General features: G+C 53.2%; 2 protein-coding genes and 1 long non-coding RNA gene across 5 annotated transcripts; 1 reads left to right on the top strand and 2 right to left on the bottom strand.

The window, feature by feature from the left end:
* Nucleotide 1: 1 nt before the first annotated feature.
* Nucleotides 2–1806, top strand: LOC113836929. 3 transcript variants are annotated; one of them, XR_003487448.2, is made up of 4 exons: nucleotides 2–159; nucleotides 295–353; nucleotides 1269–1433; nucleotides 1606–1806. It is a non-coding gene; the product is annotated as an uncharacterized LOC113836929 (long non-coding RNA). The 3 variants fall into 3 exon arrangements; XR_003487447.2 differs by having other exon boundaries at nucleotides 295–408; XR_004770975.1 differs by having other exon boundaries at nucleotides 295–408; nucleotides 975–1433.
* Nucleotides 668–4574, bottom strand: LOC100768504 (probable G-protein coupled receptor 162). The gene is made up of 4 exons (XM_027428251.2): nucleotides 3313–4574; nucleotides 2358–2547; nucleotides 1679–1836; nucleotides 668–1418 (listed from the first exon to the last, which is right to left on the bottom strand). The coding sequence occupies exons 1-4, from the start codon at nucleotides 4177–4179 to the stop codon at nucleotides 867–869; spliced, it is 1767 nt and encodes a 588-aa protein (XP_027284052.1). The 5' UTR covers nucleotides 4180–4574; the 3' UTR covers nucleotides 668–866.
* A 4495-nt stretch (nucleotides 4575–9069) lies between these two features.
* On the bottom strand, nucleotides 9070–14889 carry Cd4 (CD4 molecule). The gene is made up of 6 exons (XM_035448750.1): nucleotides 14676–14889; nucleotides 14244–14477; nucleotides 11867–12202; nucleotides 10126–10326; nucleotides 9455–9579; nucleotides 9070–9141 (listed from the first exon to the last, which is right to left on the bottom strand). Exons 1-6 carry the CDS (start codon nucleotides 14887–14889, stop codon nucleotides 9070–9072), a joined length of 1182 nt encoding a protein of 393 aa, XP_035304641.1.
* Nucleotides 14890–16201: the final 1312 nt, after the last annotated feature.

Below are 16201 nucleotides of genomic sequence, written 5' to 3'. Positions count from 1 at the left end.
GGTAGGGGGAGGAGAAGGAAGGAAAGATGGAGAGGAGGAGGGAGAGGAAGAGAGAAGGAGTAAGCGAAGCCTAAGAAGGCTGCTGGGCTTAGGCCTGCCGCGGGGAAAACCAAAGTGAGACCGAGAGAGAATTCCGAGGGACACGCGGGTCTAGTGTGGGTAAGAAAGGGAAACGGAGAAAGGAGGGTGAAATGGGGGATCTGGAAGGCCTGTGCTGTGGGGGTAATTTCGTTCCCATCTATCCTGGGGCCCTGGGAAAGATTGCGGACGCCCCTCACACACGCATCTACCCAGGTTTCTGCCAACCCACCGGGTTCAAAGAGAAGGATCTTTGGAAGGCAGCGTGAAAGAAGGTGACTCCGGGCTTGGGACTCCAAAATTCTGGCCCCCAAACTTTTCACCCAGAAAGTGAGCGCCTGGGCACATTTAGGGGAAGTGAGGGTTGAATACTTCTAATTTGAACAAAGATCCTTCAAACTATCACATTCAAGTGTCCAGTGCCCCACCCCAGCATATATATGCCCGTTTCTCCTGTCTGTCTGTCGGATGGTCTCTTTCTGTAACTCTTTTCCCTGTCCTGTTTCCATTTTGTCTTCTATGAGCCACTCCCCCTCCCCCAAGCCACCGACCATACCCTTGGCCACTGCGACGACGCTGGAAACCAGGGTTCCATGGCAATACTTCAGCCTTTAATACGTTTTGCTAGGGTGAAGATGGGTGAGGAGGGTGTCTGGTCACTTGGATGGGAGAGAGCTGGAACCCAGATCTAGCGACCAGCTCCCCGGAGGCAGCTGCCATAGGCTCAGGGCCAGAATGAGGAGTGAGCACCCACGCCCCCTCCTCTGAATTAAGCGGCCCGTGTGGCCTCACAGGGTCAGCTGGGAGAAGATGGGGTTGCCTGGGCCCCAGGGTCTTCCCCAAGCCCTTGAACTCCCCTCGCTGCCTGTCAGAGAACAGCGTCTCCCTGCACTTAGCCCCAAAGGAAGTCCAACAGGTCGGCTATCAGGAGACCCAAGGGAGAGGCGTCGAGGTGAAAAACCCAGTGGCCTGGGCCTACGAGGAGAGGGTCCTGGTGAGGCCGTTGGAGAAGGCAAAGGTGTTTCATCGATGAAGGTGGTGATCTCCTCCCGGAAGAAACCAGGACCTCGTGGGGGTCCCCCACCCGACCCCAGAACCCCACTTTCTAGGAACTGGCGAAGGCTGGCTAAGCCCCCGCCCTCAGCCTCTTCCTCATCCTCTTCATCCCCCAGCCTGTGTCTCTGTCCCAGGTATTCAGGAGGGCCCCCGAGGGCTCGGCTCTGGGCTGGGAGGACACGGATGTCGTCCGATGATGACCATTTGTGCAGGAAGGAGCCTGGTGCCCGGGGAGTAGAAAAGATGTTGGTCTCATCATGGGACAGTCGGCGGGACAAAGGGACCTGGAAGTGGAGCAGGTGAGACCTGGAGGTGCTGCAGAGACCAAGGGAGACGTAGCAGAAAGCAAAGTGGGGGCCTCTGCAAGGCGGCTTCATACTTTTCCATTTCTCCAAGGCATTTACTCTAGTAGGCAAACCTGGTTCTGAGAGAGCCTCTCTTTCCCCCGTCTTTCCTCCATCTGCCCCCTAGGGTATCCTGCAGTCCAAAGCCATGGAGTAGGGATGCAGAGGACCAGAGAGGAGGGGACCCCCCTTCGTCATACCTGTAAATAGTGGACTCTCTCAAGAGGCGGGAACAGCATGTGCCGGCCGGGCAGCAGCTTCACCTGGGTGGGGTCCCGACCCCCTGACCCTGTGGCTCCGTTAGCATCAAAACGAATTTTGCACACTCGGCCGTCTGTGTAATCATCACAGGCCCCATCTGTGATGAGAGAAACAGTGAAGCGGTTATAGGCAGAGACCCCCACCCTCTCCTCATCCCCTTGACAAGGAGGAGCTTTTGGTTCCCATTAGTCTGTAAGCCCCAGGCTAGCTTTATCCCAGTTACAGAGTCCCTAGTCCTTAACACAGACTTTTTTTTGCTTGTTCTCCACGAATTGTCTAAAGAGCAGGGACTCTCTTTCAGGAAGCTTAGCGTCCCTCTAATGTCACTTTGCATTAGGACAGAGCACCCTGTCCCTGGAGCTCTGCTTGGCATAGACAAAGCTGGGCAGTGTAGGCCTCTAGAGAGGAGTGAGGCCTAGTGAAACGCTCCCTCAGGGCAGAAGGAAGCAAGGCTGGCGTGGCCCAGAGCTTGATCAGGCTGTGGGGAGCCTGGAGTTGGTTTCAGCTCAGGCCAGCAGGGGGCACCCCAGGGCAGCACACTCAAGGAGAAGGGCAGTAGAAAGGACAGAAAACAGAGGTAGCTGTCCAGGAAATCAAAGTCCCCATCCCTCCTCTGACCATCATCGCCGTCATCCTCGGACATGATAGCCACACACTGCTCCCACACTGTGCGCACATCTGCACGGTAGCGCTCACAGGACCAGATGAAGGAGGGTAGGAGCAGTGTCTGTGCCATGGAGCACCACAGCACAGCCAGCACCATCCATGGCGGAGCTGAGTCGGACTTCAAGGAGAAGAAGCTCACGACCTGCCAGGGGGAAGGGAATGACTGGTCAGGTGTGAGAGCCCGACCCACCTAAGCCTTTTTTTTTTTTTTTTTTTTTTTTTTTGCTTGTTCTCCAAGAATTGTCTAAAGAGCAGGGACTCTTTTTCAGGAAGCTTAGCGTCCCTCTAATGTCACTTTGCATTAGGACAGAGCACCCTGTCCCTGGAGCTCTGCTTGACATAGACAAAGCAAGAGATCAGGAAGGGAGGAGGGGTGAGTAAGGAGGGGCTGAATGAGGACAGTCAGGAAGTGCTGTAGACAAACCCTGGAGTCGGGGGTTCGAGTTGGGGCAGACAGAGACAGATATACACAGAGACAGAGAAAGAAAGTGGTGGTGGGGGTGGGCAGGGGGAGATTGAGACTTCCAGAAACTTAAGACTCAGGGAAACCCAGGAATGAGGCCTGGATAGAGTGTGGTAGGGTGAGCCTAGGGTTTCCACTCAGGAGGGCTCAAAGACTGTGATCGTCAAAGTGAGTTAGGGACTATCCTGCCTCAGGGCAGCTGGGCGTCAGGTTGAACATTGGAGGGGCAGGATGGAAGGTGGGGCTGGAGAATAGAAATAGAAATGAAGAATGGCGGATGGAGCTGGGAGATTGAGTAGTGGGAGCTTGGAGATGGATGATAGAGACGGAACCACAAACGTCAGGAGGAAAGAGCGAGGAAGAGAACACGATGGTGCTTCTGCATGGCTGACAGAAGTGGAGGGACCTGAATAGTAAGAACAGGTTGAGGGACCTCAGTCTCACCAAGATGGGCACCCCTGTGAGTGAGTCGTAGAGAAAGACGATAGCGCTGACCAGGTTGGTGACCTGCAAAGATGTCTTGGCAGATTCAGATCCATCCAACGAGGACCGGCGCTTGCCTCGAGTATCCTCCACCACAATGGCTGGCACCTCAAAAGCTGGCCGGGTACCCAAGCCCCCCAGCCCACCCACTTTGGCTCCCACACTGCCCCCAGCTTTCCGGGCCTGCTGAGCCCTCCGGGGCCGGGCCCACAGTGTCTGATAGAAAGTGATAGCCACACAGACCAACCCCATGACAATGCCCCCAAGAAGCAAGAGGCTGAAGCAAACACCAAAGCCGAGGCCAATCTTGGAGACTATGAACTGGCAGCCTCGGGCATAGTAGCGCTCGCCGTTGTTATGCCAGCCTATGGAGGGCAGTGTGGAAAGGATGAAGCTGACCATCCAGATGCCCACGACGGCGTGCAGTGCCTGCTTCTTGGCGTTGCTGAGGCGGTAGTTGACCGGCCATCGCACCATCCACATGCGATGGTAGGACAGCGAGGCCACTGTGAAGCAGGTGGCCAGGGCCAGCGTGTAGTAGGTGGACACAAAGACCTTGCAGATGCTCTCGTTCCAGTCATAGTCAGAGGAAGCCTGGCGCCGTAGCTGCACCACAGCAAAAGTGGTCAGGGGCACAGCCGCCATGAGTATGTGCGTGCCCGCCAGGAAGCAGAGCAGTAACTCCAGTGGCTTGTGCTTCTGCTGTTTGGCTGAAATGCTAAGGATGATCCAAGCATTGGCCAGCAGGGCCAGGAGCCCACAGGCCAGCCAGGACAATGCGTTTGAGCGGAGGGAGGCCTCTTCTGCCCCCAGCCCGCCCCGAGCCATCCTATCCTAGCCCCACCCCCACCCCCTTGAACTCCTGGGGGCGGGGGCTAGGTCTCACCCTGGAGCCCCGCTCACACACACCCCCATGATGCCCACAATTCTTGCCCTGTAGCCAGGCAAGATGACCCCAAGTCTTCCTTACTGCTCAGCATTGCATGACCGACCCAGCTAAGGCCCGGTGGGCAGGGCAGGGGAGAAGTCAGAGAATCAATAGGGGTGGTGGTCTTCAGCCTCCATATTGGGTGGGGCTTCTTCTTAATTATCCCTGTAATTGATGAGGGAAGCAAGCTTGAAGCTGGCTAGAGACCTCTGATGCCCACTCTCGGACTTCCAGGTCTCTTTCTCCAATGAGTCTTGACCAGTCAGTGCAGGGTGGAGCCCGGTCACCTGGACAAGCTGTGAGGGAAGGTGAGATGGAGGGAGCGAGCAACAATTAGGCCTGTGCTGTACTCTAGCTCACACGTACCCTTTCTCTAGGAACTATAGAAATGACTGATTGCTGAGGGTCACTGGGGTCATTCGGAGCGCTCTCCTGCCGTAAATCAGGTGCCTAGCTACCCACACAGATAAGACCTCCTATACTCACAGACTACACGGGAAAAGTCGCCCTGTCTCCATCCCTTTTAGCCCTTTCTCCCTGCTTTGGAATTCCAAAGTTCCTTCCTATAATAGCCTGTACCCAGAACTGCCCACCGTCTCCACGTCCCCAGATCTTCCTTCAGTTACCAAGGGGAGACGTGTGGTGTGGTGCGTTCCTTCTTGCGGGCTCACATTAAAGCAGAAGCCCTCTTACAAGCCGTCCTCCCAGACCCCACCGCTGTCTCTGTGCTGTGCCCACTTATCTAAGCCTGGATTTCCACCGTGTCAGCTGCTACCCAAGGAAAGGGGAGAAAGGAGGCTGGGACTGAAATGGGGGGTAGCTAGGGAACCTGAGGGCGGGGAAACCACTGACATCAGATGCATCCAGAAATGGAAAGAGGGGGAACCAGGGAGAAGGAGGAGAGTTTGGGCAGAAGAAAAAGAGGGGGAACGTGGTAGTATCTGAAAATAGAAGGGAAGGTTCAGAAACCCCTGGGGAGGAGATATTGGAGGGAGGGGAGTGGGAAGGACTGTGGAGGTAGGGACAGAGGAACAGAGAGCCTGAGAAGGAGCTGCCTGTCTTCACCAGGAGACCTTGGGTCTCCTCCTCTGGGCCAGAGCCTCAGTTTCCCTCTGATGGGAGTGAGGAGGAGGGTCTTGATCTTAGTGACACAGGTCAACGAGAGAGAGGAAGACACTAGGAAAGCAAGTCAACCGCTGAGCCGAGTAAAGGCTGTAAGGACCGGCATAATGGCTTCGGGGCACACGGGGTGGGGGTGAGTGGGCACAGCTGTGCTCCCTTCTATTTCCTGAGGAAGAACCTTAGGCCCCAGCTCTCCCCAAGAGGTCTCAGTCCAACCCCCACCTTTGTCTCCCCCCAGCCCAGGACATCCTAGTTGCCATGGCAATGGACAGCCAGGGGGAGGTGTAGGGAATTGTTGCCGATGCCCCCCACTGCCCTCCCCTACAGTCTTCGGACCCCTTCCCACCCACCCTTCACCCCCATACCCAGTTGGTGGGAGGGAAAGTCGGAGGGAAGGAGGGAGAGCCAGAGAGGGAGGGCAGAAGAAAGACGTGAAGGACAGAGAGAAGGAGATGAAGGGCAGAGAGAGAGAGAGACGGGAGGAGAGGAGGACTGCTGGGGGCTGCCTGGCCGACAGGGGTCCCTCGCCCTTCGCCTTGATGGGATAAGGTCAGGTGGCTCCTCCCTCCTGTCACCTAGGGTGTTCTCCAGGGCAGAAACAGCAGGTGGCTGGGGAGGAGGGGGCGGGGAAGAGTGAAGCGGAGGCTGCTGGCTGGGCGGGGAGGGGGAGCGGAGACACGCGGGGGACCGGGCAGGGGTCCTCTTACCTCTGGCTGCGCCCCGCTCCGCCGTGGAGACGCACTCCCGACGAGGCTCGCCCGGGCTCCCGCCGCCTGCCGGCTCCAGCTCGCCAGCCCTCCTCCTTCCTTCGCTCCCTCCCTCCTGGCCTCCTCCCCCCCCAGCCCGGCCTCTCGGGCTCAGCCGGCGGCGCGCTAGCCTGCGGCCCCTCGAGGTCCCTGTCTCCCGGGGTCATCCGCCTGCGAGGCCGGGGTTAGGGAGCCGCTGGCCAGTCTTGGGGTCGGGGGTGGCGAGGGTGGGGCGGGGAAACTGGACGGCGGTGACTTGGAGGAGGAGGGGCAAGGAAGGAGCGGAGAGGGAGGGGGCGAGGAGGACGGCGGGGAGCGGGCTTCATTGGTGAAGCGGTTGGTGTCCTGCCCCCACCCCGTCCCGGTTTTTCAACACGAATGAGCCCGAAGAGGCAGCTGGTGTTGTTAGGGACTGAGGAGCTAGCTGTTCGGGAGGAGGAAACGTGTGTCACCGTGTGTCACCGTGAGCATCCTTGTGGAGGCTGCTTGCTCTTGAGTAGAGCTCAGAGGGGCACCACCTGAAGGCCTGCTGGCAGCTAAGGTGCTTGTGATGCAAGCTAAGACTCGCTTGTGAACTTGGATCAGAAAGGATGTGGGCTCTTGGTGCACCTGTGTACAGCTTCCAGCACACAGGCGTTTACTTACGGTGGGGACACACAATTGCCACACACATTAGTTTCTCGGTCCTTGTCCTCTCCCATACACAGACTGCAGGAAAGCACCCATCACCCATAGTCCTTCGGTTAACTACAGAGTCACCCATAGTGCTTCTGCGATGAGGAGCTGGCAAATCAACTTCCAGGGCATTTTTTCTCTGGGCAACTTCATCTTCTTCCTGGGCCAAGCCTGACAACTCAAGCCCCGAAGATTCCTGGGTCCCCGGAGAAGTACATGCCCCCCCCCACACACACACAGAGTACATTTTACTTATAGTCTTTATTTTTTTTGTCGGCTCAGGAAGCAGGAGTACGGAGTGAGCACAAATAAAAACGTAAGCAATGAAGAGCCTGGCAGCAAATGGGGAGTGGGGTGGGGTCTTTCTGGAAGAGGTCGTCTGGAAAGAAAAGAGGCACGGGTGGGGGGGATGGGGCTGGGAGAAAAAAAAAAGGAGGTGCTAAGGCAAGAAAGTGGAAGAGGCCGAGGAGGCCCAGATTCTGAGAGAAACAGATCAAGACTGGCAGGGAGAATACTTATAACCCGCTTTCCCTGGGTATGTGGCAAAGGCAGAAGGCACAGTCACCTTCTCCAAGGGTCTTCTCTGAGGACCCCAGCCAGCATAGCTCACTTTCAGGCTCTGCACTCAGTGAGTAGCAGGTCTGAACATGTCTCTCGGCTTTGCTCTAAGAGAACTGGGGTCCGGTCCTTTGGTAAAGAAGGAGTTGGAAACAAGAATCACCCCTCCATCCTCTCGCTTTCTGGACACAGGGCATCCTGTGGGTGCCCCTGGGTTTCCAAAGTGCATAGCTCCAGAGACCTGCCTGGCATTCATCCTGTGTCACAGATAGTGGCTCTAGGGATCCGGAGCCCTGGGTTAGTCCTAACAGCCACACAGTTAGCTGTGTACCCTTGTGTAGTCATGCAACCTTCATCCCATTTTATTGGAGATGATTGGTCATTTCTGCCATCTTGGTCATCTCTGCCAGCTCGTAGGATCTCTGTCTCTGTCTCTGTCTCTCTCTCTCTCTCTCTGTCTCTCTCTCTCTGTGTGTGTGTGTGTGTTGTGTGTGTGTGTGTGTCTGTGTGCATTAGGGCCATGGCACAGGAGTGGAGGACAACTTTTGAGAGTCAGCTCTCTCCTTCTATCCTCAGGAATTGAACTCAGGTCTCAGGCTTGGCAGTGAGAGCTTTTGCTACTGAGCCATTTTACTTGCCCACATGTAAGGTTTTTGTAAGGGTTGAATACTAAGGACATTAAACTGGCTTATAGATTAACCGAGGATAAGCGTGTGGCCATGTACAGGAGTATGTGGCCCGGGTAGGGTGTGTGCTGGTGCGAGCATGAGTCTGGTCTTGCCAACACCACCGAGTAAGAAGCAGGCAGCATGGAAAGAAGTTTCAAGCTGGCTTCAGAAGCTTTGGGGTTGACATCTGTCCCTGAAACGCTGTGTGATCTGCACAAGTCCCCACTCTGTTCAGTCCCAGGACCCTGTCTTGTAAACTGTGCTGTGTGTTCCCACACCCCAGCCCCACCATCCGTGCCAGGCAGGGCTGGTTCTGTGCCCTGCCCTGAGATCCAAGCAGACACAGGAAAGAGGAGAGAAGGTCTGTGGTTTTGGTGGGAAGGAAGCTGGGAAAACAAACGGTGTGTTTGAGTGACTGACAGTAGACAGCAGGCTCTACTTTGGGCTTGGGAATAGAGGGAGAGAAACAGTGGCCAGCTACGGAAGAGGAGGGCAGAGGCTGGAGGCACTGGCTGTACTACATTCATCTGGTCCACAGGCCTCAGCAGAGGAGACAAGACACCGCTGGCAGGTTGCAATGGGGCCTAGGCCTCAAATGAAGTTCTGAGTCTTCTGCATCCGGCTGGAAGAAAGAAGCGAGAAGGGAGCAAACCCATTCTCCCAGCCCTTGGGCGCTGTGGCTTCCATGGTTCCCAGACCCCACTTTTCTGTTGGAGCACAGTGGTAGCGATGGACATCGCTTCAGTGTCTGTCCAGACACACCTCAGGTCCACTGCGCCTTTACCTCCACTTCTGCCAGCCCTTCCCAGAGTTCCATTGTTCATTCCCCATCACCTCCTCTTTGCCCCAACTCCCTGCTCCTCTTCCTCAAACCTCCCTTACCTCTCAACTCCATCTTGTCTCCCTCACCACTTTCCATCCTTCCCTTCCCCCCCCTCTCTCTCTCCTCTCTCCTCTTTCGCTCTCCTCCCCCCCTCCCTTTCCCTCCTTGCTCTCCCTCCTCCCTCCCAGCCCAGATTCCTTACTGGGAACACTGACAGGTCTTCTTCTCACTCAGGAGCCTCTTGATCTGAGACATCCGTTCTGCCTGGCGCTGCCCGGGGACAAGGAGAAGAGTTGTGAGGGTCCCAGTCCTCCAGGAGGGAGGTGCCCCTTGGAGGGGGGATAGGGGGAAGCTGGCAGAAAAGAAGCATTTACTGTGGCTTAAGCCACCTGTCCTGTCAGCGACTCTGCTCCTTGTGTTTCCCTTCAGATGGGGTCAGAGGCAGGGCCTGGTCTGCAGTAAGGAGCTTCAGGGGCTGGGCTGGGCCAGGAGAGCTAAGTCAGATGCCAGTCCTAGGGTGCTCAGCCTCATGTATAAGTACTATGCTTGAGGGCCCAGTGGGGCATGATGGGAACTCACTCACCCGTTGGTGCCGGCACTTGACATAGCAGAGGATACAGAGTCCCACGAAGGTCAGAAAGCTGAAGGTGCCCCCCAGCACGACAGCCAGGAACATTGGCTGGTTCTGGTTCAGCCTTCTGGATAAAACTGAGAGACAGGGAGAGGAGGCAGGGGAGGTATTTGGCTGGAATTGTAGCTGTGGTGGAGGGAAGCCCTGGGTTCCACCCCAAGCACTGCCAGGAAAGAGAGACACTCAATGTCTCTATCTAGGGACAGTCTTACCTGTGGTCCCAGGTCAGAGAAAAGAGCTGAGGACACAGGTTCTCAAAGGCCACCGGCCTTAGGGGCACAGAACAGGAAAGGGACATTTTTTTTTTTTTTTTTTTTTTTTTACACAGTTCTCTAGAGAGCTAGAAGCCAGGGCCCTGATATGTCAGGCCCTGTGTGTTTGTTTAGGTGTAGAGGGAAGCCACAGAGGAGGGTAGCTCTTAGCCATGAAGGCCTTATTCCTAGGCTGTGTAGATGTGGGAACCCAGAGCCCAGGACCTATGTCTTCAGGCCACTGCACAGAATGCCTCCCTGTCAGAGGAGCTAGGGAGCAGAAACTCTGGGCCATCTTGGCTAATCCCTGGGGAGATTTCACAGTTGAAGAGGCCAAGGATAAACATGAGGCCTTAGGGATTGACTCCTTACCCTGCGTATCTGACATTATCTTGACCTCTTCTGCTTCGTACAGTACACACTGCCACAGCCCTGGCTCGGGGGCCGGCATTTGAACCACCTTCTCCTGCTTGGAGACTCTGTGTTTCTGATTCTCCAGCGTCAGGGTCAGTCTCATCTTGGGGGAGGTGGGTCCCTTCACCTCACAGGTCAAAGTGTTGTTTTTCTGAATCACTGCAGAAGGAGACGCAGAGTCCTGGAGCCCTGGTGCTCAGGGTTCCTAACACTTCCAAGCTATCAGTAAGGTGACACAGTAGGATGGGAAATGATCCTATATGTAATTGTCAGGGAGAAATAGCCTGGGAGGGAGCTATCCTTGGATCGGAACCCGAAGTCGTGTTGAACCAGTAATCATTACTCTGCCAGCCCTGGCGTTTGCAGAGACTCACAGTGTGTCCCTGGACAAACTGCTTAACCACCTGCACCAACAATGACGGAATGTATGAATGCCTGAAGTGTTTGGATGGGCCTGGCATGTGCTAAGTATCAGGGTTACTCATTGCTATTAGTGGAGTTGGTGTCACAACGAGTTAAGGATACAAATAACTCATTGTCAAGGTTGATATTACTATGTGCAGAGACTTTGTTCCATGTTAAAACGATGATGGAGCAGGAGAGATAGCTCAGAGCTTAAGAGTGCTTGCTGCTCTTCCAAGGAACCCACATGGCAGCTCATTAGCATAATTCTAGCTCCAGAATCTGCTGCTCTTCTGGCCTCCTCTGTCATGACATGAATCTCTCTCTCTCTCTCTCTCTCTCTCTCTCTCTCTCTCTCTCTCTCTCTCTCTCTCTTTCTGTGTGTGTGTCTCATGCACACACACACACACACAAATCTCACAGGGCTGGAAAGATGGCTCAATGGTTAAGAGCACTGGCTGTTCTTCCAGAGCATCTGGGTTCAGTTCCCAGCACACACATGGCGGCTCACACCTGTCTGTAACTCCAGTTCCAGGGTTTCTGACACCCTCACACAGACATAAAATAAAATAAAAATAGGCCGGGCATTGGTGGCGCACGCCTTTAATCCCAGCACTCGGGAGGCAGAGGCAGGCAGATTTCTGTGAGTTCAGGCTTGTCTCAAATAATAATAATAATAATAATAATAATAATAATAATAATAATAATAATAAAAAATAAATAAAAGTAAAGGCAGCGGTGGTGCACACCTTTAATCAGGCAGATCTCTGAGTTCGAGGCCAGCCTGTTCTATAGAGTGAGTTCCAGGACAGTCAGGGTTACCCAGAGAAACCCTGTCTCAAAAAGAAAAGAAAAGGAAAGAAAAGAAACAAAGAAAGAAAAGGTGAGAAGCAGGTTCAAGATATGGAAGGGGCTCAGCCAGGGCCACAGGCAGAGGAAGAACTAGACTGATGGTTGTCTAAGCCTCGGTGGAGCCCACTGGGGAAGGGCTGTGGATTTCAGCCTCAATTCACTTCAAAGCCAGCCCAGGACTACTGGGTGCTACTCAGTAATAGAGTTTGTGCATAGCATGCATGAGGCCCTGGTTTCTGTCCCCAGCACAGGGGGGGAAAAAAAAAAAAAGACAAACTGGCTCAAAACCTGGAGAATCCTTCATTTAGCTAGACAAGCTGGGATTGGGGACCCGACCAGCCATGGAGAGCCCTGGGCCATCCCTTTTCCTTTCACCCCGGCCTGTCCTGTTTTCCGGCAGGACTTCGTGGGACTCTGTATCCTCTGCTATGTCAAGTGCCCTTACGTCTCATCACCACCAGGTTCACTTCCTGACGCAATTTTCCTTTGGCCAGCGTTAGAGTCAGGTTCCCAGAGCCAGCGTTGTCCAGCGAGACCTGGTGTATCTTGAGGTGGAGCGGGAGCTCTTCCTTCATCTGGAGCTTGGCGGTGCCCCAAGACTTCAGCACAGCCACCTTCTTGTTCTCCAGGGAAAAGGTGACCCAGGGTCCGGGGGAGGAGGCCTTCTCTGCCCTCCACATCAGCTCCCCCTGCAGGTTTTCATCTTGGAAGGTAAGTGGGAAGGAAAACTCAGCAGGCTCTCCCTCCTTCTTATAGACTATGGTAGATGAATTCTTGAAGCCTGGAGGTGAGAAGAGCACAGAAACAACCCTGAGTGGGGAAGAAGATGAGGGGAGTAAATGGTGGGGCAAGCGTGTGGCACAGGGGGCCAGGTCAGTCTACCCACCAAGGAGGTCATTCCTCTCTCCTTGGGACCCCTGGGGCGACTTGAGCTCTGCCTACCGTCCTTTAGCCAAAATGAAAATAAGGTTTGCTGTGTGCCAGACACTGACCTAGACGCTATACATTGTAGTTCTTTTCTTTTTTCTTTTTTTTTCTGTTTTTCAAGACAGAGTTTCTCTGTGGGTAGCTTTGGCTGTCGTGAAACTCACTCCATAGACCAGGTTAGCCTAGAACTCACAGAGATCCACTTGCCTCTGCCTCCCAAGTGCTGAGATTAGTGTGTGCCACCTCCACCCAGCACAATTGTCATTCTTACTATGGTACTAGGAGGTTGACTGTGTCACAGTTAGCTTCATCTCCATTTTATGGATGCAGAAACCAAAACATAAGAGTACATGGTGGTCAGCCAGTCGGAAGGCAGAGGCGGCCGGATCTCTGTGAGTTCGAGGCCAGTCTGGTCTCCAGAGTGAGTTCCAGGACAGGCTCCAAAGCTACACAGAGAAACCCTGTCTCAAAAAAAAAAAAAACCAAAAAAAAAAAAAAAAGAAAAAAAGAAAGAAAGAAAGAAATCATTTCAGAAGAGGGGGTGGGAAGACTGGAGGGGCCAGAGACCCAAGAGTTTACTATGAGATGTGTCTTCTATAAAGGTCAGAAACTACACCCATAAAATCTCACCAACATGGCTGCCTAAACATGACCCGAACCAGGATGACACCAATGGATGAGTTAGTGTGGAAGGAGAGGGAGAACTCATAAGGCCTCGACCTTCGACAAAAAAAACAAAAACAAAAACATCTATAGGCAACTTAAGAGCGATGAGAGCGGAGAAATAATTGTCCCCAGGGAAAAGCACACCAATTAGTTATACAACACAAAATGGTCAGGTCTGAAAAAAAATGTACATACAAGTAGCATTATACATACAGTCGTATGTGAAAGGTTCAGGCATTATGCTGGCCTGCCCCTGTTACCTGGTAGAATCCATTCAGGCAATACCCCGGTCAGCCCAAGGTTCCATGGGAAAGAAGTCTGCACGCAGGTGCAAAGGACCCCTTTAAAAGATAGGCCCCTGCACCTTTACACTCCCCCCCCCTCTCTCTCTCTCTCTCTCTCTCTCTCTCTCTCTCTCTCTGTGCTCTCTCTGTTTCTCTGCCCCCTCTGTTCCTCTGTCCCGCGCTCTGTGCGCTCTCTCTGTCTCTCTATGGCGACCGGCCATGGCGGTCAGCCATTTACCCCTGTTCCTCTTCCCCATTCTGTCGGGCCTTATAATAAACTTATACTCAATATGTCTGTCTCAGCAATTTCTCTTTTCTTCTTTTTAAACAAAACAATAACAGTATGGACTGAGCAAGGTGTGTGTGTGTGTGTGTGTGTGTGTGTGTGTGTGTGTGTGTGCTCGTGCACGTGAGTAAAACAAAGAAAAAAGACACCATGAATTTGAAAGAAAGAAAGAAAGTGTTGGTGGGTACATGGGAGGGTTTAGAAAGAGGAAGGGAAAGGGATGATGTAATGGTATTATGATCTTAAAAAACAAATAATAAAAAGGACTGTAGAGTTGTGGCAGGTTTGGGATTTAAATCCGTACTACACAGGATCTGTGTTCAGGGGGTTCTCTGTCTTCCCATGGTGCCTAGCTCAAGATATGGAGATGCAATGCCGATGCCTACATGACTGGTTTGCTGAAGTCAGTATTCCTCAGTAAACAGATTTGTCAACTTAGGGGTAGAAATCAGTGACAAGACAACAGGTGCCTTTGCCACTTCCCTACCTTGGCCCCTTCTACCCCCCATGCCTTCCTTCTTGTACACTCCCTAGGTAGCTGTAACGGGGGCTCCTCCGGAAGAGGGACGGGCCCTCAGGACAAACCTCGGCTGGAGAAGGGTCTGGACAGCTCCCCAAACCAACTCCCAGCCAGGCCTCGGAGTTCCTGGGCCTCTTACCCAGCACTACGATGTTTATTTTGACTGTTTCCTTTTTCTGGTTCTGGGTTACACTGCAGGTCCAGGTGCCACTGTCCTGAATCCTTAGGTTGGGCACAGAGACTTTGGAGTGTGTGGCAACTCCATTCCGTGGGCCTTTGCACTCAAATGAGGGTTTAGCGACCTTAGAGCTGCTATCCAAGCTCAGGGTCAGACTCTGTCCCTGCAGCAGGCGGGTATCCGGACTGACAGTCACTGTGGAGGAAGCAAATGACCTGCATCACACACACCTTCCCCAAGGACAAAGGAAGAAGAAAGGAAAACAACAGTGTCTCACCACTGCCCCCCCTCACCCTGTGGTCTATGAAATGCCATCAGCTCAGGTCCAGGTTTGGAACAAGAGTGGAAGGGAGTAGGAGAGAGAGGTATCTGACCCAGAGCGACCTCACTCACCTTTGAACACCCACAACTCCACCTCTGCCATCTTCTTGTTCTCCACCTCACAGATGTAAGTGGCGGAGTCTTCCACCTTAAGTTTACTGATGACGAGAGGGAATGATCCTTTGCTCCATTCAGATGTTTTCGAGTCAAAACGGCTAAACCACTTGGACTGACCTGTGAACAGAAGCCATACCAAGGAAGCTGAGGCGCTCTGGTACCCTGGCATCCCTGCCAAGAACAGTGCCCACAAATCAGTCTGAGTTCCAGAGTCCTTACTCCACCCCTCAGGACTCCGGACTGATGGTGTATCTATTTATGTGGCAGGAACAATACCCCACTAACTCAAAAAAATATTATAAAACAACGTGTTTATTTGGAGAGCACCTGCTCTTACCGGGCGAACACTTAACACTCACCATCTCCAGTAATCGTCACACTGATTCCAGGAAATGCATAGTTTTGCCTACCGTGCAGAGATGGACACTGTCACTGAGAGTTGGAACGATTGCTCAAACTCATACATCTTAGTGATTTGTCATGTCAGCCAGAATTATTAATGTACATTCCAAAATAAGTACCTCTCCCAAAGGATGGCTAAATCTACCATAGTTCACTCTTGTGTGCTGGTGTATACCTGCAATCCCAAACAGGCCTCAGTAGGCTAAGGAAGGAGGATTGAGAGTTCAAGGCCAGTTTAGGCTATGCAGTGAGACCCTGTCTAAAAAATTAATTACTCGATGATGCTTCAGTTAGTAAAACCTTCAACTTTGATGACCTTAGTTCAATCCCCAGGACCTATATGGTAGGAGAGAACAAACCCCCACAAGTTGCCCTCTGACCACAACCTAACCCTCCATGATGATAAAACAAAACAAAAAAACGTTTGGGTTTTTTTTTTTTGTTTTTTTTTTTTTGAAACATGCTTTCTCTGTGTTGCCTTGGCTGTCTTGGAACTCACTTTATAGACCAGGCTGGCCTCAAGCACACAAAGATCTACCTGCCTCTGCCTCCCAAGTGCTGGGATTAAAGGCGTGCGCCACCACCACCTAGCACTCAAAGTAGACTCTTTACCCATTAAGCCACCCCACCCCACCAGCCCTTAACTTCCTGATCCTTAGCAATGGTAGTGTCATCCTCTCATTGTTTTGACTTGTGAAGCAGAGTCAAACCTTTTCTCTGCTCCAACCTCTCACCAGTCTCCAGCTATGGTCACTCCTTCCTTTGACTATTTTTCTTCGGTTTCCTTCTCTTGGAGGCCCACTTGTCTGTCACAGGCACCATTGGGAGCACCCTGGGCCTTCTGTTCTTTGTCTTCCTTCTTGGATTTCTCTTTCTGCTGCTTCGGTACTGACTTCCAAAGCGATGGTTGGCGAGTGTCATCCCCTGCCTAGGGCCGAGGCTAGCAGCCTCCATGGACACGGCCCCTTTGCACCACTGCCCACAGCTCCCCAGCTGGAAACTCCACACCCAGCCATCTCTGATAGCTTGCCTTGTGCTACTACTTCCTCATGCAGTCTCCCCTTCCTGGAATGTCCTTC

The sequence above is a fragment of the Cricetulus griseus genome, chromosome 8, assembly GCF_003668045.3.
Source record: "Cricetulus griseus strain 17A/GY chromosome 8, alternate assembly CriGri-PICRH-1.0, whole genome shotgun sequence".
NCBI classification, from domain to species: domain Eukaryota; kingdom Metazoa; phylum Chordata; class Mammalia; order Rodentia; family Cricetidae; genus Cricetulus; species Cricetulus griseus.
The sequence above is the reverse complement of the archived record's forward strand: the minus strand, read 5'-3'. Positions and strand labels throughout refer to the sequence as shown.

What these genes read in the sequence shown, in the direction of transcription:
- LOC100768504 (XM_027428251.2), bottom strand. Translation starts at nt 4,179, where the DNA reads ATGGCTCGGGGCGGGCTGGGGGCAGAAGAGGCCTCCCTCCGCTCAAAC. An exon ending in TCACAGGGGTGCCCATCTTG is followed by an intron (nt 2,548 to 3,312) that starts GTGAGACTGAGG and finishes TCCCCCTGGCAG; the next exon opens with GTCGTGAGCTTCTTCTCCTT. An exon ending in AGAGAGTCCACTATTTACAG is followed by an intron (nt 1,419 to 1,678) that starts GTATGACGAAGG and finishes CTCCACTTCCAG; the next exon opens with GTCCCTTTGTCCCGCCGACT.
- Cd4 (XM_035448750.1), bottom strand. Translation starts at nt 14,889, where the DNA reads ATGCCAGGGTACCAGAGCGCCTCAGCTTCCTTGGTATGGCTTCTGTTC. An exon ending in GGAGTTGTGGGTGTTCAAAG is followed by an intron (nt 14,478 to 14,675) that starts GTGAGTGAGGTC and finishes CTTCCTCCACAG; the next exon opens with TGACTGTCAGTCCGGATACC. An exon ending in AATAAACATCGTAGTGCTGG is followed by an intron (nt 12,203 to 14,243) that starts GTAAGAGGCCCA and finishes TCTCACCTCCAG; the next exon opens with GCTTCAAGAATTCATCTACC.